Source organism: Vigna umbellata, chromosome 4 (assembly GCF_029865625.1).
Source record: "Vigna umbellata cultivar VRB3 chromosome 4, Vumbellata_1.0, whole genome shotgun sequence".
NCBI lineage: Eukaryota > Viridiplantae > Streptophyta > Magnoliopsida > Fabales > Fabaceae > Vigna > Vigna umbellata.
In genome coordinates, this window is record NC_142168.1 from 25219741 (window position 1) to 25241527 (window position 21787).

The following is a 21787-nucleotide window of genomic DNA, read 5'->3' on the forward strand; positions in this document are numbered from 1 at the left end:
ATTGAGTGTTGACAGCTGCCCCTCTTTACTTAGATTTCTTTGGAGTTTAAGTTTAAATTCTGAAGTTAATTGGAGGATGACTGTAATTGTAACTACTCTTGACTGTGTTCCTATATTATGCATGATGACGTCTTTATTATATAAATATCTTCCATATAATTGGGATGTCACATGCACTACTAGAAATATGAACTTATAGTGTTTGTACCAATTTTATCTTTTTCTTTTTATGTGAGCCGTAGGCTAAATTTTCTAACACGTAAAATGACCTATGAATTAGAGTTCGTGTAAACTAATCTTTATCTTATCATATAATTTGAAAATGAATAATTAGATTAAATTTAATTAGAGAATAATGGAATTTTTTTTTACTTAACACAAGATTTGGTATTAGAAAGCTAAAAAAGTGGAAACTAGAAAGGAATTAAAAGAATTAACTGTACAAATTAATTTGATTAAATATAATTTCAATCATATATTTTAAATGTATGATCAGAATTTATTTCTTTCACATACATTCATCTGGCACTTGTTCATGTGAAATATTTTAAAAAAAGATACAAAATCTGCCATGTCACCTTATGTATCTCCACGCTAAAAATCAAAACTGACTTCATTAAATTCTCTTAGAGTTTGATTTTCATTATTTTCAATTGAGTGTTTCACATCCAAATACATATATATTAATTATATTCTCCTCTTGGAGTGAAATTATGATATATCATACGAACACTAATTATTCAACAAATTTATTTGCTTTATAACTTCATAAAATAGTTGTAAGCTTAATAATTTGATGGATGATTTAATCTAAACTTTTTTTATCAAATGGTAGAAAGGTCTTAAAAATTTCTTCTTCATTTACTTAAATGGTTTCAGTCAACCTTATATCGTTCTGAAATTTATCTATCATCAATAATTGAAATTCACAATTTACTCATTTTTAAAGTCTTAATTTAAAAAACAAATATTCATACTTACATATTTTCATATTATTCATAATTATATGCATTTGTATAGTGTTGTCAAAATGGGTTAGACCCCGCGGACCAACTTGACCCACCATGGGTTCGGGTTGAGTTGGGTTTGAAAACAATAAATTTTTTTTATACGGGCCAATTTTCAATCCGGCTCACCTTGATTGAACTCGTGGTGAGCCGGGTTGGTTCACCAACCCACCTTGTTTAATTTAATTATTTATTATTTTTTGTTTCAATATTATTGGTTAACATTTTTTATTGTATTGTAAATATGCGAATAAAGGAAAAAATGTTTCTAAGAGAGCAAAATATTATAAATTTATCAATTCAAGACTCTAATCTTATAAATGGATAAGTGACACAAAAATTATCAATATTATAAACTTATTTATTCACTTTTTGGGGTTGCGTTTAGATCATATTTGAGTTGTATGTTAATTGTTTATTTTGAATTCTCTTACATGATTTCAGAGTGCAATTATTTATATTTGAATTACAAAAAATTGTAAACTTTTTATTTAAAAAAAACGTATAATTAAGTGAGTCAACCCGTTTAACCTATCAATATGTGGTATGCCGGGTTGGATTGACTCACTAATTGGTTAACCCGTAGTGGGCCAGTCTAGGTTGAACCAGGTAACCCGTTTTGACAACACTACATATGTACCTACAAAAATTCAATATCTTTCATTATATCATATTTACGAAATTTGATTCAATGGTATAGTATAAAATGAATTAGGTTAAATAATGTCATTTGTTTCTTATTATTTTAGAAAGATATCAAATAGGTCCTTTTTTTATAAGTCTCAATATGTTATTTATTTTAAAAAATTTGATAGTCTTTTATATTGTATTGTACTAACAACATTAAAGAGGTATCATGTGTCAATTCATAGTTTTTCCAATTTTTTTTAAAAAATAAAAAAATTATCACATGTCAAACTAATGTCGTGCAACATGGTCGTGATATTTTCACATGTTCTATGTATCATTCCTTTAGTATCATTTTAGTCCATGTATTTTTATTTTGTCTAAATTTAGTCTCATTTTTTTTAAAATCAATCAATTTCGTCCCTCTTTAAATTAAAATCGAATTTAATTTTTATATAAATGTTATATGAATATTTTTATTAAATATTTTTAAAAAGGTTAAGTATATTGATATTTATATTTTAATTTGAATTTTATTTAATATTTTTTAAAATTTTACATTTGTATTTATAAAATTGTTTTCAAAGGGCTTATTCTCTTGATCAAACTTTTTTAACTAGAAATGTTAAGTTTTTCCTAAACCATATGGAATTGTGAGTTTTTTCTCCGTATATTAATTTATTTTTATTTTTTTAAATTATTTTCCCTTTCAAAAATTATTTCTTAGTTTCAATTTGATATATATTTTTAAGTTATTATTCTTTCCACGTAAGATAAAAACTTGAATGTTATGGGTTGGCCAATGATCTTTGAGTGAGTGAGTGACTGCTAAGTGAATGGTTAAGACTTTGTCAAAAACAATGAGTTCGATTTTTAAAGTCAAGACAGAGATAATACATTTAATGTGAACTTGACTATTTATACTCTTTAAAATAGATTATAATATTAATTTTAAAAAATGGTTGTCAATTAGTAAAAATTAGTAAAAATGAAGTTAAATAAAATAAGGGTTAAATATGTTTTTAGTTCCTCTTTCAAATTTTGGTAGACTTTGATCCTTCTCCTTATGGAAACTATAATTTTTCGTCTTCTAAAACCAATGGCGTTAAAAACAAGCTGAGGTGGCTAACGGTGTCAGGTCACTCTGCTTTTTCTTTTTTTGAAACATGTTCATCCTTTACCTTATTCATCTCCAAAATCCCCCGAACTCTCTTCATCGTCGAGCCTACCCCTCTCCCTCCATCTCCAACATCCTTAACCTCACCACCGAAACACGCTTCACTCCCTCCCCATCCTATGCCTCATCCTACTCCTCACCACTCCTCTCCAACTCCTTCAGCACTATGTTCTCCGCCCTCTCCTATTCTGCGTCGCCTTCCTGTTACAACAATTCTCAACAAGGAAAAGCGTGGTGGCCACCCGTTGCGAAGTGATGAGAAGGCAGATCTTGTAGAGGAGCTTGGCGCAGGTGGTCTCAAAGGTAGTGAGTGTTGGTTATTTTAAATGTTTTAAAATAAATCTCCTATTTATTAGGGAGAATAAGTGAGTAGTCAGTTGATAATGCTAAATTTTACCATTATTTAAGCATCATTTTAGTAGTAAAATCAACTCCTTTCTAACTTATAACTTGTTAAATCCTCTTCTTTTGTCTTGTTTTCTAAATAATTGTGTTTTTGGCTACTTTGATGAACTTTCATCAATAATCCCTTATTTTGTAGCTAAAAATGAGCTTGGAAGAGTCTCCAACAAATTATAGAGATGAACCAACCACAATGCACGCAGAAACGCTCGTCGCACGTGCAGAAACGCTCGGCGCCAGAGAGAACGAACGCTCGTCGCGCAGTGGACGCACCAGAGGACACTCGTCCAGAAGGCAGAAGAGCAGACGCTCGTCCAACCAGGCAGAAGTGGACGCTCGTCCAGCAAGGCAGAAGAGGACGCTCGTCCTGAGAGATGCGCAGTGGACGCTCATCCAGCGAAGAAACGAGTGGACGCTCGCCAGCGAGAAGTGGACACTCGTCCAGCGAGAGAGGAGAGGACGCTCGTCCAGCTATGCAGAAGAGGACGCTCGTCCAGCTATGCAGAAGAGGACGTTCGTCCAGCGAGCAAAAGAGGACGCTCGTCCAGAAAGGACACTCAGTGGACGCTCGGCCAGGTAGACGCTCGTCCAGAGATCAGTGAACGCTCGCCCATGTGCGACTTTTCCAGAGTGGCTCGCGCCCGGGCGTGAGAAATGGGCGCCCGGGCGTGACTTTACAGAGAGTTTCACGCCCAGGCGCGAAACAGAGAGGGCGTCAGGCGCGACTTTTGCTGATGTGTCTGACAGAGCTTATTTAACCCTAAAACGCGAAGGGGTTTGGGTCTTTGGTTTTTTGGAGGTGCGATTTCACGGCTGGAGCTCATGGAGGGCGCGAGGAGCTTGTGGGAACATCTCCTCCTCTTCCTTTGGGTCTCCTTCTTCTTCCATCTTCCATGTTTGTAAGCTTTAGGGTTCTCCATGGAAATGGAGAACCAGATTCATCTTGTTAGGGATAGTTGTAGCCTTTGAATTCTTGTGTAATTGTATATAGAACTGACTCTTTTGTTGTAAATAGATTTTCAGTTTTGTTTGGGCTAATTTGTGGCTTTAGCCTAGTTGTGTCTAAGTGTATATGCAGGGAGATGTTCATACATGGAGGACTGCAGCCTCAAAAGCATCATGAAGACCCTGAGTTTGAAGGAAATTATAGGACACAAGGAGACAACTATGTTGAGCATCACAAGCTGCCCCAACTTCTTCTTCCTTTGAAGATGCTCCAAGTGCTAAGTGAAAGATGAAGAAAGGGAGAAGGAAAAGAGAAAGACTAGTCACCACCACCCTTTGATGAGAGACAAGGAACTCAAGCCTAGCAAGCCAAAGTTGATCAAGAGGATTGAGTATTTAAAGATGTCAAGGTAGTGGAAGGGCTAAAAAGAAGAATTCAAGCTATGAGAGTTGATTTGGTGGCTAGAAAGTGGTTCAAGAAGAGTTGGTGGAAGGAGCACACCAACATCAACATTTGCACTTCATTGAGTAATCCGTCAAGCTAATGACGTTAAACAAGCTCTTTTGGGAGGCAACCCAATTTTCTTACCATTTTTACTAGTGTTTGTGTGATTTTTGTGTTATGTGCATTAGTAACTTATGTTTTGCATGTTTGTGTAGTTTTGCATTGTTGTGATTTTTGAGTTGTGATGTTGTTTTTATGGTTTGTATAAGTGTATTAGGTTAGTTTTTGCTTGTTTGGTGTGTGAGTGCATTGAATGAAGGTCTGGAATCAAAAATCACATGGTGAGTGGCCAATTTCGCAGAAATCTGCATTATGAACAGGTATTAAAAGTCATTCAAGAAGAGAGACCAATAGTGGGTCGTGGTCGCGGTAGAGGTCGCAGACGTGGTATGGTACGTGGAAGATATGTGCAAAATAAAGCACACATTGAGTGTTTTTACTATCATAAGTTAGGGTACTGTCGGTATGAATGCCCTGAATTGGAAAAGAAGGCTCATTACGCATCCTTTGAAGAAGGAGAGACAGAAGAAGAAATTCTATTAGTTGCATATGAGGAAACACAAATTGTACAAAAGGAGGATTGGTTTCTAGACTCAGGTTGCAGTAATCACATGACGGGGAATAAGCTATGGTTCACGAAAATACAGGAAGAAGGACTTAATAGAACGGTAAAGCTCGGCAATGATTCGACTCTAGCTGTCACTGCAAAAGGGGGTGTTCGAACTGAAGTTAATGGCTCTTTTCATATTATATCAGACGTATATTATGTACCGGGACTTAAGACAAATCTCATAAGCCTAGGACAACTACAAGAGAAGGGTTTCTCTGTCCTGATTCAAAACAGCATGTGCAAGGTTTTCCATCCAGAAAAAGGCCTCCTTATGCAGACCAATATGAAGGGAAATCGCCTGTTTTATCTATCTGCTTCACTCCAGTCCTGCTGCCTTCAAACTGTGGAAATTTCAGAAGCAGAAACTCACTTATGGCATCAGCGATTCAGACATCTAAACTTCAAAAGTCTTGGTACATTAGCTAGCAAACAAATGGTGATAGGATTACCATTTCTAAAACCACCCAAAGATATTTGCAGTACCTGTTTGGTAGGCAAACAACATAGAGATACGTTGCCAAAGCAAAGCACATGGCGAGCCTACACAAAGCTTCAATTAATTCATGCAGATATTTGTGGCCCTATTTCACCATCCTCTCACAATAACAAAAGGTATATTCTAAGCTTTCTTGATGATTATTCACGTAAGGCTTGGATTTATTTCTTGCATGAGAAATCTGAAGCACTTACAGCCTATAAGAGCTTCAAAGCAAATGTTGAGAAGGAATCTGGTGCCTTTATTACTTGCCTTAGAACTGATAGAGGGGGAGAATTCACTTCCAAGGAATTTTCAGATTTCTTCACTCAACAAGGTATATCCAGGCAATTGACAACTGCTTACACCCCACAACAAAATGGTGTTGCTGAACGAAAAAACCGCACCATCATGAATGTCGTGCGTATGGTTTTGCATGAAAAACAGGTTCCTAAACAGTTTTGGCCTGAAGCAGTACGCTGGTGTGTCCACGTTCAGAACAGAAGTCCTACAACTGCAGCTCTAAATCATCAAACACCAGAAGAGATGTGGAGTGGTTCAAAACCGAGGGTGGATTATTTTTGAACGTTTGGTTGCATTGCCCATGCTCACGTTCCAGATCATACTAGAAGAAAGCTGGATGATAAAAGTCAGAAATGTATTTTCTTGGGGGTAAGTGATGAATCCAAAGCTTATAAATTATTTAATCCTGTTACAAAGAAGGTTATAGTGAGCAGGGATGTTGTATTTGAAGAAGAGAAAAACTGGAATTGGCAAGATGACTCTGAGAAAAATAAAACAGAAGCTCTTGACTGGGAAGACACAACCACTGCAACAGACGAACACTCTGAACCTGCTTCACAGGAATGCTCTGAACCTGCTTCACAGGAATGCTCTGAACCTGCTTCACAGGAACGCTCTGAACCTGCTTCACAGGAAGTTACAATTAATGAAGGTGTAGATCCTATTATAACATAATCAAGTTTTGAACATGTTGATATTCCAATGGCAGGGAGGGCAACCAGAATTCGAAGAACTCCCAATTGGATGACAGATTATGAAACTAATTTGGTAATGGAAGAAAGTGATGAATTGTTGGCAATGATGCTGGCAGAATCTGCAGATCCCCAGTCCTTTGAAGAAGCATGGACGAGTCAACAATGGAGAGAAGCAATGAAAGCTGAAATGGAGGCCATTGAGAAAAACAATACATGACAACTTATAGATCCACCAGCAGGATCTACACCCATAGGTCTTAAATGGGTTTACAAGACCAAATTTAATGAAAATGGTCATGTAGAAAAATATAAAGCCAGATTGGTAGTTAAAGGTTATGCTCAAAAGTATGGAAAAGATTATACAGAGGTATTTGCACCTGTAGCTAGACTCGATACAGTAGGAATTTTGATAGCATTGGCTACACAAAATGCATGGGAAGTATTTCAGCTTGATGTAAAAAGTGTGTTCTTGCATGGTGATCTTAAAGAAGAGGTATATGTTCAACAGCCAGCAGGTTTCATTCAAAAGGGTCGAGAAACTCAAATTTACCGGTTGCAGAAAGCTTTATATGGACTTAAGCAGGCTCCACGAGCTTGGTATAGCAAAATTGAAGCCTACTTTGCCAAAGAAAAGTTTAATCGATGTTCCAGTGAACACACATTGTTCACCAAACAATTTCAGGGTAATATTTTAATAATCAGTCTTTGTGTTATGATTTGCTATTTACTAGAAACAGTAAACATATGTGTGAAGAGTTTAAAAGTTCAATGAAGCTAGAATTTGATATGACTGATCTTGGAAAAATGAAATATTTTCTCGGAATAGAAGTCATACAAAGCAAGGTAGGAATTTTCATTTGTCAAAGAAGATATGCACGGGAGATATTAGCTCGATTCAACATGACATAAAGCAATCCAGTAAGAAATCCTATATTACCAGGAACAATATTGTCTAGAGATGAGGAAGGAGTCCCAATAGATACCACAAAGTTTAAGCAAGCAATTGGTAGTCTTATGTATCTCACAGTCACTCGACCTGATTTGATGTATGGGGTAAGTTTAATAAGCAGGTACATGGCAAATCCAAAGGAATCACATTGGGCAACGATCAAACGGATCTTGAGATATCTTAAAGGCACAATTGAGTATGGAATCTTGTATCAACAGAGTGGAAGAACTGGTCTTGTTGCCTACAGTGACAGTAATTATGCAGGTGACTTAGATGATCGAAAAAGTACTTCTGGTTCAGTTTTTTTAATGGGTACGGGAGATGTCTCTTGGGCATTGAAGAAACAACCTGTGGTGAGCTTATCTACAACTGAAGCTGAGTATATTGCAGCGGCATTCTGTGCATGTCAATGTATTTGGATTTGTAGAATTTTAGAACATCTCGGTTCAAAAGAAGAAGGTGCAACAGAAATCTTATGTGATAACAGCTCTACTATTCAATTATCCAAAAATCTCGTCTTTCATGGAAGAAGTACACACATTGCAGTAAGATTTCATTTTCTTAGAGATTTGGTTAAAGATCAAGTTATTTGTCTTAGTTATTGTTGCTCTGAAGAACAATTGGCTGATATAATGACCAAAGCATTGAAGCTTGATCGATTTGAGAGTCTACGTCGAATGCTTGGAGTTGTGGACATAAGAGAAATAAGCTAAATATGACAACATATAGCTTAAGGGAGGGAATGTTGGTTATTTTAAATGTTTTAAAATAAATCTCCTATTTATTAGGGAGAATAAGTGAGTAGTCAGTTAGCATATTTTATTCCTAGATAGGTGCTGTTTTTAAATTTCAGTAACTGCCCATTATGCAGAGTAGTTGTGATGTACTGGTTTTTTGGCTTTTATAAGCCACGCTTGATTACTCAATAAAATATACACTTAGACAAGTTTTATTCTACGTATCTATTTTATAACAGTGAGGAGTTCGGGGTCGGCGTTGGACTTGACGAGGGAGTCAAGCACCTGCACGGCGACTATGAGGCGATTCTGCTCTACGCCAGAGATGCTGGTGGTTTCCTCAATGCTGGGAGGGGAGAAGCCTTTTCAGATGACGGAGGATATGAGGGGTGCATATTGGTACCAGAGGCCGAGGCGGTTGACGAGGATGTCGATGCGGCCGATGATGTCGAGGTTGTCGTATTGCGATGGGAGGGGTTCCGACAGAGGGCGGAAGGGTTGGTAGACTTGTTGTTGCGACGAAGGCAGAGGCTGGTAGTTCCTGACAGAAGAAGGGTTGATTATGGCAGATATGGGTTTGATGGAATGGCGATGGTTGGTGAATGATGGAGAGCTTATGATCGTTCTTTCTCCTCGGTTGAATTGTCTATGGAACCAGGGAAGCAATTGAAGGACATGGATTCCAACAAGTTGAAGGCTGATATCAAGAAGTGGCCACTAAGGTTGTTGTTGCTTATGCACGTCACATCAGTGGCAGTTTTTGAAAGTCTCGTGGCTAGCTCACATATTCAACATGATGGAATAGCACTTTGTTGCACATGGGATGAAATTGAGCTTTATTAAATGGTTGTAGCCTAGAAATTTGTGCATATTGTATATGTTCAAGTGGTGAATGCAAATTGTTTCAGAAGTAGGGTGGATCAAATGCTTGTGTTTTGGAGGGTCTTGCATCCATTTGTGTTATATACCTTTTGTATTACTGCAAAAAAATTTCCTCTGTTAGAGTACTACAACTACTTTATTCTTAATTTGAATGCCTCAAACAGTGTTTCTTTTACTCACATTTTGATAAAACTTGAAGTAATTTGTAGTCTTAATATTTACAATTTAAAACGGGACCAACCAGGCTAATTAAAGCAAAATCCCTTCTTAATATACAATTTAGCCATGGGAAAGAAACTAAGATAACAAAAATACAATACAACATAAGGATTTTCTCTATCTCGTGTGTAAGTTGTTTTGAAGTAATGATAATAAGATGGAAAGGTATCAGTTCAATTTCTTCTCTCCAAAAATCTTGTCCATTCCAGAAATAGTCCTTAAAAGCTTCTTAGAACACATATCTTTTGCCTGTGTGTTGCGTTTTCCACGGGTCGCTCTTACCTAAGCAGGTTCCTACAAAGAATACAATACTATAACATGTTATCTTTCATAAAGGAGCTTTGAAATGAAGAAATAATTATGGATGGGAAGTGACGATGCCACCTCAAGAATGAATTGAGAGAAACCAAACTTAATCAACAAGAGAACATGCTCCATGATTAAAATTGCTGCAAGTTCAGGCTCTATTTTCCATTTCCCCTTCTCATCATATAGTTACGCTAAAAGGGCACAATTGATGCATATAGACATCAATACGAGAAACTACAATATTGAGCATTCCGTCAAATCAGTGACATTAAAATTAAGTATAAGTCATTGTGAATGACTCGTGAAAGTGTAAACTCCTCGCCGCCTTGAAGGATGGCGCACAGAATTACCTTCTTCGAATGCACACAGAATGCACAACAAGCACAGCAAGCACTACAGCCACTAACCCTAATCGTGATTTAGCTTCAAGACAGCTACTAAGTATAAGTATATGAACCTTAATTCTCATTCGCGTAAATAAATCCCAAATTTACTAAGTATAAGAACCCTAATTTCTTTCACAGCCTCGTCCCTAAACACATGTCATCAAACATGCAATCACACCTGACAAAAGTTAGGAAGAAAAGATGTCATCACATGTGACCAGACGTTAGCCACCTCAACTTGTTTTTAACACACTTGGTTTTTTGGGACGAAAAATTATAGTTTTTTTTAAGAAGAATGATCAAAATCTACCAAAGTTTGAAAAAGAAACTAAACTAAAAACATATTTATTGCATAAAATAATAACATTAAAAGTGATAAATAAAGTTAACAAATTGTTTAAATAGTTTATTATCGTTTATTTCTTTGATAGATTTTCGTACAATAGGTTATTACACGAGGAAAATCAATAATTCGATCTCTAAAATAGTTTTATTTTTATGATTTATGTGTGGTGTTCTTGTAATCCATACAGTGGATAAGACTTTAAAAGTCTTTTTGATTTCATTTTCTGGATTTCCTTGTCACGATGTCATAATTTGATAAACCATAAAGTGGGTTGGACTAGTTCTATTTTTTTTTCTTTCTTTGTTATTAGTCTCCTTAATTTTCTAACTTATAAAATGGACAATGAATAAGAAATCCATGCATTTAAACAAGCCTTTCATACATTTTTTGGTCGTCTCTCTAATTAAATCTTAGCACCTAAATTACGTTTCTTCTTGTCTATTAAATTGGTAGACTTTAAAAAAAATACAAAATATGTTACTGTTTTTGAGAACTCAATTTGATTTTATACTATAGAAAATTTAAATTGTTTACTAATATAGCTGGATCTGGAACCGTGCTTTTTTGTATTTTCAGATATATTTTTTTGGAAACACCTGGTAATTATAAGTGATTTTGTGAAAACTCTGGTAAATGTTGACGATTTCAAAAACTTTCAAAAATAGTAGGGGTTTTTCAGAAAATCGTAGATAATTAGTACCGACTTTGTTTTTCCCAACAATTTTCATAACTACAGAAAATATATTTATGTGAGATTAAAACCATCGATAACTAAAAAAAAACTCCTTTATAAATTAGACATTTTTGTAGTGTAGCTTCATCCTCTATTATTCTCCAAAACTTTTTTGATTTTAAAATTTTAATTTATCCAAACAATAAAAATAACAAAATTATTAAAGCCCTTTTCACCTACAATATTTTGATAAAAAAAAATATTTGTATGCAATATTATTAGGTAATGTATATTTGTATTCTTAATATTTATACATTAGGAGTAAAAATATTTACAAATTTGATATATTTGTACGTATTTACGAGTAAAAAAACATTTGTATGTGATACAGTATATTACTATGAAGTATATATATCATTGGACTTTTAAATATTTATATATTAGGAGTCTTCAATTTTTTTTCTAGGATCCATAATATGTGAGTACGAAGCTTAGAAAGTTTGTGAAGTATGTGTTAGAAACTAAATTTTCTGCAATTTATTTTATTTTGAATAATAAATAGTAGTTGGATTTTTTAATTAATTATGCTTTGAATAAAATAGAAGCTTGAATTGATTGATAATGAATAATTTATGTTATTTACGTAACACAATATTTGGTATTAGAAAGCTAAAAATAAAGTAGGTAGGAAAGTAGAAAGGTATTAAAAGAATTAACTGAAAAAGTTAATTTGATTAAATATATTTTCAATTATATATTTTAAGTGTATGATCAGAATTTATTTCTTTCACAAACATTCATCCGACATTTGTTCATGTTTCCGTATATTATGAAATTGAAATTCAAATATTTTCACTTTACCCAACAAATAAAAATAAGGGGTCTTCTCCTTTCATATACAAAAATGTAAGAAATATTTTAGTAAAAAAAGGTTTGAACAATTAGAGTTTTAAAAGGGAAGATTATGTGGTAAGGATGAGGGACAAATCATTTTTTTTGAAAACAAATCCACTCTTTCTGAAAGTCGTTGTTTTTTTCGTGTGAAATGTAACCTAGGTGAAAAATGGAAAAAAGCTTTAGAAAATAAAAATCATAGTAAACCAGAAATGTAAAATCTAAACATGTATTTTTACACAAACATATATATATATATATATATATATATATATATATATATATGGTACTCTACTCTTTGAAATAATACATCAGAATTATTTTTTAAATCTTTAATATGGTATTAAGAGCCAAACACTGATATCCTCTACAATATAGGAATCAATGCTTCTTTTTTTCATTGAATATTTCTTATGACTCCTTCCGATAAAAATCAATCAGAGAAACATGATTATGGAACTTCTGCGACTTCCAAGAGTTATATTTCTACTTTTGTCGGATTTGTGACCAATTCAGGTATATCGAACTGTGCTCTTAATCTTTCAGTTGTTACTAAAGGTAGTGATTAGATAATTGATTCGGGTGCTACTGATCATATTGTGATCCTCATATATTCATTAATTTTTTCTCTAATTGTTCTAAAACTGTTATTATTAATGTCAATGGGGTCTCATCTCCTATTGAAGGTATAGATACTATATCCCTCTCACCCTCCTTATCGATTCTTGATGTTTTTTTTGTTCCTACATTAAACTATAATCTTATCTCCGTTATCAAGTTAACCAAATCATATTCTTATGCTCTCTTGTTTTACCCAACCCATTGTATTTTTCAGAACATCCATTCCAAGGAGAAGATTGCAGTGGTAGAGGTGACAAGATCGCTTTTGATAGATGGTAATGTCCCATCTCATTTATGGGGTGAGGTTGTGAGCTCTATCGTTTATTTAATTAATCAAACCCCTTCTAATGTGATTAACTTTCGAAGGCCTTTCGATGTATTGTCTGATCATTGTATCCTTCCTTCCATAGTTTATTTACCACCTCATATTTTTGGATGTGTTATATATGTTCACTTACACCTACATCAATGTACAAAGCTTGAAGAACGAACGATCAAATGTGTTTTTGTTGGGTATGGATCAACTCATATCATGCTTACCATCCACCACCAAAGAAATTTTATATCTCTATGGATGTGACAATTAATGAGCATGAATTTTTTTATGTTGATTCTCCACTTCAGGGAGGCAATGAAAGTGAAGTGCATAATCATGATGTTAGTATGTTTGATGTCTCAGATATAAAATTATATTGTGAAGATAAATTATCGCGTGAGGATCATTCTGCAGGAAGTGACTCAATCCTAAATATGGACACTTATTTTCTGGATAATACAATGTCTTCTGATCATAACCAATTGGGTCAATCTTCTCAATGGGTTCAGCCTTACTCTTTAGAGGTACCTTCTGATCCTATATCTGATAATACTATTTAGATGAAATTGATTATGGAATTGATTCTTGTGAGACCACCAGCACACCAAACATCGAGTATATTACTATTCCATATTATCTTCCACCTTGTTCTAACCATGGTCAACCTCCAGCTAAATATGAACCAGACCTCCAAGCTAAAGTTAAATATCCTATTAGTAAATATGTGTCATCTCACAGGTTATCATAGTCATATGCATCATTTGTATCTCAATTATCTTCAATTTCTATTCCTAGTAATATACAAGAAGCTTTGACAAATCCTAGATGGACCAAAGCAATGGTTGAGTAGATGACAACTTTAGAAAAAAAATAACACTTGGGATCTTGTGTCCTTACCAAGAGGGAAGAAAAATGTGGGCTGCAAATGAGTATTTACAATTAAGTATAAAGCTGATGAAACTATTGAGAGGTATAAAGCCTGACTTGTGGTTAAAGGTTACACTCAGTCCTATGGTGTAGATTACCAAGAGTCGTTCACACCAGTAGCCAAGCTCAACATTGTGAGAATACTTATGTCGCTAGCTGCAAATCAAGATTGGCCTCTTCTACAATTTGATGTGAAAAATGCTTTCCTACATGGAGAAATTTCAGAAGAAATTTATATGGATTCTCCACCAGGCATGACAGATTCAATTGGAATGAAGGTTTGCAAATTAAAGAAGACTCTATATGGATTAAAAAAATCCCCAAGAGAATGGTTTAGAAGGTTTACCAAGTATATGAAGGCTTTTGGCTATAGAGTAAGTAATTCTGATCACCCCTTATTTTTGAATAGAGGAAAAAGAAAAATTACAGCTTTGATTATATATGTAGATGACATTATTGTTACAGGAAATGACCAAGATTAGATTTCTAGTTTACAACAATACCTTGCATTTGAATTTGAGATGAAACAACTTGGAAATCTCAAATATTTTTTGGGTATTGAAGTAGCTAGATCAAAACATGATATTTTCCTATGCCAAAGAAAATATACTATTGACTTACGATCGAAAATTGGGCTGCTTGGGAGTAAACCAGCTAATACATCAATTGAACAAAATGACAAACTCTTTTAATGCTCAAATTCAGAAAGCATAGACAGAGGAAGATACTAAAGGCTGGTAGGAAAATTAATTTATTTATGTCATACATGTTCAGATATCACCTATGCAGTGAATGTTGTTAGTCAATTTATGCATGACCCACGAAAGCTTCATATGGATGTTGTTGAGAGGATTTTGAGATATTTGAAGTCCGCTCCTGGAAAAAGGAATTTTGTTCTCAAATCATGGAAACTTAAAGGTAGAAGGGTACATTGATGCAAATTAGATAGGTTCAAAAGATTATAGAAGATCTACCTCTGGATACTTTACTTTTGTAGGAGGGCATCTTGTAACTTGGAGGAGTAAAAAACAGCCTGTAGTAGCAAGATCTAGTGCTGAAGCAGAATTTAGAGACATGACACTAGATGTATGTGAACTTTTGTGGATTAAAAATGTTCTATCAGATTTAGACTTTAAATAAATGAAGTTATGAGTTTGTACTGTGACAATATTTTTGTTATAAGAATTCCTCACAATCCTATGCAACATGATAGAACAAAACATGTGGAGATTGATAGACATTTTATCAAAAAGAAGCTTGAAGCTAGAATGCTTTCATTTCCTTTTGTAAGATCAGAATTAAAGTTGACTGATGTTCTCACCAAAGGAGTGTCAAGAAGATTGTTTAATGAGTTTTTATTCAAGTTTGGAATGTGTGATATCCATGCACCAATTTGAGTGGGGTGTTAAGATATGTCAAATACTCTATTAACGAATATTAGGCAATCAAATATTGTGTTAGTTATAATTTAGATATTATTATAATTTGTACACGTGTCATTACTTTAATTTAATAGACGAAGAATTATAAGATCATTTTATATATATATATATATATATATATATATATATATATATATATATATATATATGATATTTTACTCTTTGAAATAATATCTCAGAATTATTTTTTAAATCTTTAATAGATTATAATATTAATTTTAAAAAATAATTCTTGGTTGTCAATTATAAAAATGAAGTTAAATAAAATAATAACTTTAAAAGTGATTTAGGGAGTCAGTAAATTCTAAAAATTATTTTGATGAATAAAGTTAACAAATTGTTTAAATAGATTATTATCGTTGATTTCTTTCATACATTTTCGTAGAATAGGTTATTACATGAGAAAAATCAATAATTCAATCTCTAAAATAGTTGTATTGTTATGAATTTCCTTGTCACGATGTCATAATTTGATAAACCATGAAATGGGTTGGACTATAGTTCTATTTTTTTTCTTTTTATGTTATTAGATCTTAATTGTCTAACTTATAAAATGGACGAGGAATAAGAAATCCGTGTATTTAACAAGCCTTTCATTTTTTGGTAGTCTCTAATTAAATTTTTGCACCTAAATTACGTTGCTTCTTGTCTATTAAATTAATAGATTTAAAAAAAAATACAAAATATGTGACTGTTTTTGACAACTCAAGCTGATTTTATATATAGAAAATTTAAATTGTTTACTAATATGGCTGGATCTGGAATTGAAATTTTTTATGTTTTCAGATAGATTTTTTATTCTTGTCATAAAAAACATTCAGACCATTTCATAGATATTGTCATCTGTCAAAAGACGAATGTTTTAAATTCCGATAAAAACATTAAACAATAGAGAAAAAAAAAGATAAATAAAATGATTTAAGGAGTCAGTTAATTGTAAACATTATTTTTTGGTTAAATAAAGATTAACTATTTATTTAAATATATGATTATCATTTATTTCTTTCATACATTCTCATATGATGGATTACATGATGAAAATCAAAACTCACGAAATAGTTTTGATTTTATTTCATACATTCTCAAATCGACAATCTATTTCATTTTAAGCCAATTCCTTCTTTCACTGCAACAATCACTTCCTTATAACTCACCTCAGCCTTTCTAACGCTGGATTCGTAGGAAACATACCTCCTCAAAATAAGAAAAAATCATTGAAAATTATTTGAAGAGTTAGTTAATTGTAAACAAATTGGTTAAATAAATTTTAACTATTTATTTAAATATATTATCCTTATTTACTTGTATCATACGTTTGTTTATTTTATACAATGGAGTACATTAGGCCTGTCAATAGAAATATTTTTGTTTTCATATTATTCTTGTGTCATGTAGTTTTCTAACCCATATTATGGGTTCAAAGATCCATTATTTAAAGTCTTTTTGATTTATTTGTTTTTGATCTATAAATATTTTCTAACCCATAAAATGGGCATGACTAGAAAGATAAGCAATATAAAGTCTTTGGATTAGTTTCATTTTTCTAACCCATAAAATGGATTAGGTATAAAAGTCCATGTAAATTAATTCACTCATCTTATTATTAAAAAAAGACAAAACATATATGATGTTTTTTTACAACTACTTTATAGTTTTTTCTTTAAAGAAAAACGTGGGTGACCATGTTAGATTTTAATAATTTATAGTGTTTTTTAGACGCTATTAAAAGTACAGTTTCTTAAAATTCAATCTTCAAACTTTTGTATTTATTTATATTTTCTCGTTTAAACATTTATTAAGTCTTAAAAAACCCTTAATATATTTTGTCAATAAAAAGTTGTTCAGAGTTTAACTTATATTTATCAAATACTAATAATTTTATAAGTTATATCAACAAGTTTCAGATATAAGTTAGGATTTATGAATTACTATATATTTCAAAATTCAAATAGTGAGAATGATAATAACACGTGTTGAAGATGTTGAGTAATTGATATTAATTTTGACTTCAAACTCAATTAAAAGTAGATAATCAAGGAAAATATCTGAGTCAATTGAAGCATATTTGAAAAGAAAGAAGGTAGAAGAAGAATGTTAATATGTTATTGTTGTCTGCTGTAGGTATTATTAGAACATTCAACTGCAGCTAAACCAAATGCAGAAAAAAAGGACAGACTTTTGAAGTGAACTCTTTCTCTGGACGTAGAATTTAAATAAAGTCAACTAAGTTTTAGCACCTAAAATCACGTTGCTCCTAGTCAATTAAGCTGTTAAATTTAAAAAAAAATATAAACTTAGTATTGAAAATGAAAATAGTTAGATAGATAGCGTAAACATAAAAAGGCATTGCAGCAGTATATATGTTATTTCGTATGCATAACCCGTAAGCACTTGTTAAAATGAATTCCTTCCTTTTGATTATCCTGTTTGTTCATCTTTGTTGGGATTCTCTGAGTCTGAGTGCAGAGACAGTGTGCATTGGAAGTGAGAGAGAGACACTGATGAAGTTGAAGCATAATCTCATTGATCCTTCAAATAGACTTTCTTCTTGGAATGCTTCTCTCAATCCCAACTGCTGTCAGTGGGATGGAGTTCTCTGCAACAACGTCACATCCCACGTTGTAGAGCTTCACCTCAACACTCCATTTCCTTCTTCCTCTCTCGATGAGAACCTAATAGATGAAACTTACGAAGAAGTTTATGAAGAAGCATACAAAGAGTATAGTAGAAGGGCATTCCGTGGAGAGATAAATCCTTGTTTGGTTGATTTGAAGCATTTGAATTACTTGGATTTCAGCGGCAATCTATTTGATAGGAAGCCAATTCCTTCTTTTATTGCAACAATCACTTCCTTAACTCATCTCAACCTTTCTGATGCTGGATTCATGGGGAACATTCCTCCTCAGATTGGAAATCTATCCAATTTGCTCTATCTTGATTTAAGTTATGCTGCCAACGGAACAATTCCTTCCCAGATAGGAAATCTCTCAAATTTGCTCTATCTTGATTTAAGTTATGCTGCCAACGGAACAATTCCTTCCCAGATAGGAAATCTCTCCAACTTGCTCCACCTCCAACTTAGTGAAGGATATAATGAAAATGTTGATTGGCTGCCAAGTCTTTCCAAACTTCACTATCTTGACTTGAGTGACAATGATTCACCAGGAAGAGGTACACCAATTCCTTCTTTTCTGGGCTTAATGACCAACTTAATTCACTTGGACCTCTCTTATTCTGGATTTATCGGCAACATTCCTCCCCAGATTGGTAATCTTTCCAATTTGGCGTATCTAGACTTAAGTGATGTTGCCAATGGAACTATTCCCTCTCAAATTGGAAATCTCTCTAACTTGCTTTACCTTGATCTTCGAAGTGGTTATTCAATTGACAAAACTTTGTTTGTTGGAAATGTTGATTGGTTGTCAAGTCTTTCAAAACTTGAATATCTTGATTTGAGAGGTGCAGACCTATCCCAATCATTTCAATTGCTTCACACCCTCCAACTTCTTTCTTCTTTGAAGCATTTACATTTGTCAGAATGTACACTCCCTCGGTATAATCAACCATCCTTTGTTAACTTTTCGTCTCTCCTCACTCTTGATCTTTCCCAAATTTCTTATCCTTCTACAATTTCTTTTATTCCAAAGTGGGTATTTGGACTCAAAAAACTTGTTTCCCTTTTTTTATATAATAACTACTTTGAAGGTCCAATTCCCGATAGTCTTAGAAACCTCACACTTCTTGAAAATCTTGATTTGCATGGAAATTCATTATCATCTTCTATACCTTATTGGATTTTTGGTGTTCTTTCTCATCTCAAGTTCTTGGACCTATCAAATAACAACTTACAAGGGGTTATTCCTGATGCCTTAGGAAACTTAACTTCTTTGGTTGGACTTGATTTGTCAAACAATAAACTTGAAGGTATAATTCCAACTTCTTTAGGAAAGGTGACTTCTCTAGTTAAACTTGATCTATCATTCAATAAACTCAAAGGTCCAATTCCAATTTCTTTAGGAAAGGTGGCTTCTCTAATTAAACTTGATCTATCACACAATAAACTTGAAGGTCCAATTCCAATCTCTTTGGAAAAGGTGACCTCTCTAGTTACACTTGATTTATCACACAATCAACTTTCAGGCAATCTAACACTAGATTATTATGGCAACAAAGTTGATGGTGAACATCCAAAATCAGTTGGAAAACTTTCATCATTGAGAGTTCTTAGCTTGTCCTCAAATCAACTTGGTGGAAATCCATTTAAAAGTCTTGGATCACTCTCTAAGTTGTTATACCTTCACATTGATGACAATCATTTTCAAGGAGTTGTCACTGAAAGTGATCTTGAAAATCTTACAAGCTTGAGAGAGTTTTATGCATCAGGAAACAATTTGACTTTAAAAGTGGGTCGCAATTGGCATCCTACTTTCAAACTTACCATTTTGGATATGAGCTCTTGGCAATTAGGTCCCAACTTTCCATTTTGGATGTATTCACAAAATGAACTTCAATATTTAGTGATGTCTAATACAGGGATTCTTGATTATATTCCCCCTTACTTCTGGGAGGCTTGTTATTCTCTTGAATATTTAAACCTCTCCAATAACTATATTCACGGTAAGATTGAAAATTCATTGTCAAATCCAATATTATTTGAGATTGTTGATCTAAGCTCAAATCACTTGCATGGAAAATTACCTTTCTTTTCTAGTAACGTTGAATGGTTAGATCTCTCGAGTAATTCATTCTCTTCCATGAATGATTTCTTATGTTGCAAGCAGATTAAGATATTTAATTTGCAAAATCTCAATCTTGCTTCGAATAACTTATCAGGAAAAATACCTGATTGTTGGATAAAGTGGCCAAATTTGAAAAATGTAAATTTACAAAGCAACCATTTTGTTGGGAACATGCCCTTATCCATGGCCTCTTTAGCTGGGTTAGAGGCTTTGAACATCCGTAACAACTCATTATCAGGTATATTTCCTACTGCTTTGAAGAAGAACAAAAATTTGATATCCTTGGACATTGGAGAAAATAATCTTTCTGGAACTATTCCAACATGGATTGGACAAAAGTTGCCAAGAATTAAAATTCTTCGCCTTCGATCAAACAATTTTTCCGGTCATATTCCAAATGGCATATGTGATATGATATTTCTTCAGGATTTTGACCTTGCACAAAATAGTTTGTCTGGAAATATTCCAAATTGTTTAAACAACTTTAGTGCCATGTTGCTAAACAACAAAAGTACAGATTTAATTATCCATACTAATGACATGAGATCGGATACAATCAGTATTATCCTATGGACAAAAGGAAGGGCTTTATTGTACAATAGTATTCTTGGCTTGGTGACAAATGTTGATCTTTCTAATAATAACTTATCAGGAGAAATACCTAGAGAAATTACATATCTAGATGGTTTGATATATTTGAATTTATCTGGGAATCAATTGTCTGGCCAAATTCCACCAAGTATTGGCAATATGAGATTATTAGAATCCATTGATCTATCAAGGAATCAATTATCAGGAAAAATCCCTCCAACCATATCAAACCTGAGCTTTCTGAACAACCTAGATTTGTCTCATAACCATTTAGAGGGAGAAATTCCAACGGGCACTCAAATTCAAAGCTTTGAAGCATCAGACTTTGTTGGAAATAATTTGTGTGGTCCACCCCTACCCATCAATTGCAGTTCCGATCAACAAATTCCATATATTGACCACTCGAAAACAGAAAATGGTGGGCATGGAGTGAATTGGTTCTTCTTGAGCTTCACACTTGGATTTATTGTGGGATTTTGGATAGTTATTGCTCCTTTGTTAATTTATAGATCATGGAGGTATGCATATTTTTCCTTCCTTGATAACATGTGGTATAAAGTACAATCATATTGGTGATTGTTGATTTGTAATGTAGCACTGTTGTTTTACTTGACCTTCATCTATCTCTATATAAATGTGTGTTTTACATTTATGTCTGTGTTAACACACATGTTTTTGTATTTTCTTCATCTTAAAATGCCAACAAGATTATGTTTTTCGTGTTTCTTATTTACATTATTAGTGTTTCGTGTTTCAGTATTATTTTAATAATCTAATTGATCTTATCCTCTTCTATTTCTTTCCTCATACCATTAATAGTTCTACTAGAATAAAATGCAATACATACATTTTGTGTCTGCTATTACTTTTGGGATGCACATATCATCAATACATACGTGAAAGTTTTATTAATTATATAAAGATTATTTTAGGATATCCTATTAATTAGGTCACATTTCTTATCAAACGAATTCAGGAAAAGTTGCTTATCTTTTATAAAATTCTATAAA

At 33.2% G+C, this 21787-nt stretch overlaps 1 protein-coding gene across 1 annotated transcript; it reads left to right on the forward strand.

Annotated features, from left to right (window-relative positions):
- Positions 1–17690: 17690 nt before the first annotated feature.
- LOC148199679 (receptor-like protein EIX1) lies at positions 17691–21510 on the forward strand. Its single transcript, XM_088113794.1, has one exon. It carries the CDS (start codon positions 17847–17849, stop codon positions 21351–21353), a length of 3507 nt encoding a protein of 1168 aa, XP_087969920.1. The 5' UTR covers positions 17691–17846; the 3' UTR covers positions 21354–21510.
- Positions 21511–21787: the final 277 nt, after the last annotated feature.

Bases quoted from the DNA above. Each gene is read 5' to 3' on its own strand.
- LOC148199679 (XM_088113794.1), top strand. From the start codon at position 17,847: ATGAATTCCTTCCTTTTGATTATCCTGTTTGTTCATCTTTGTTGGGAT.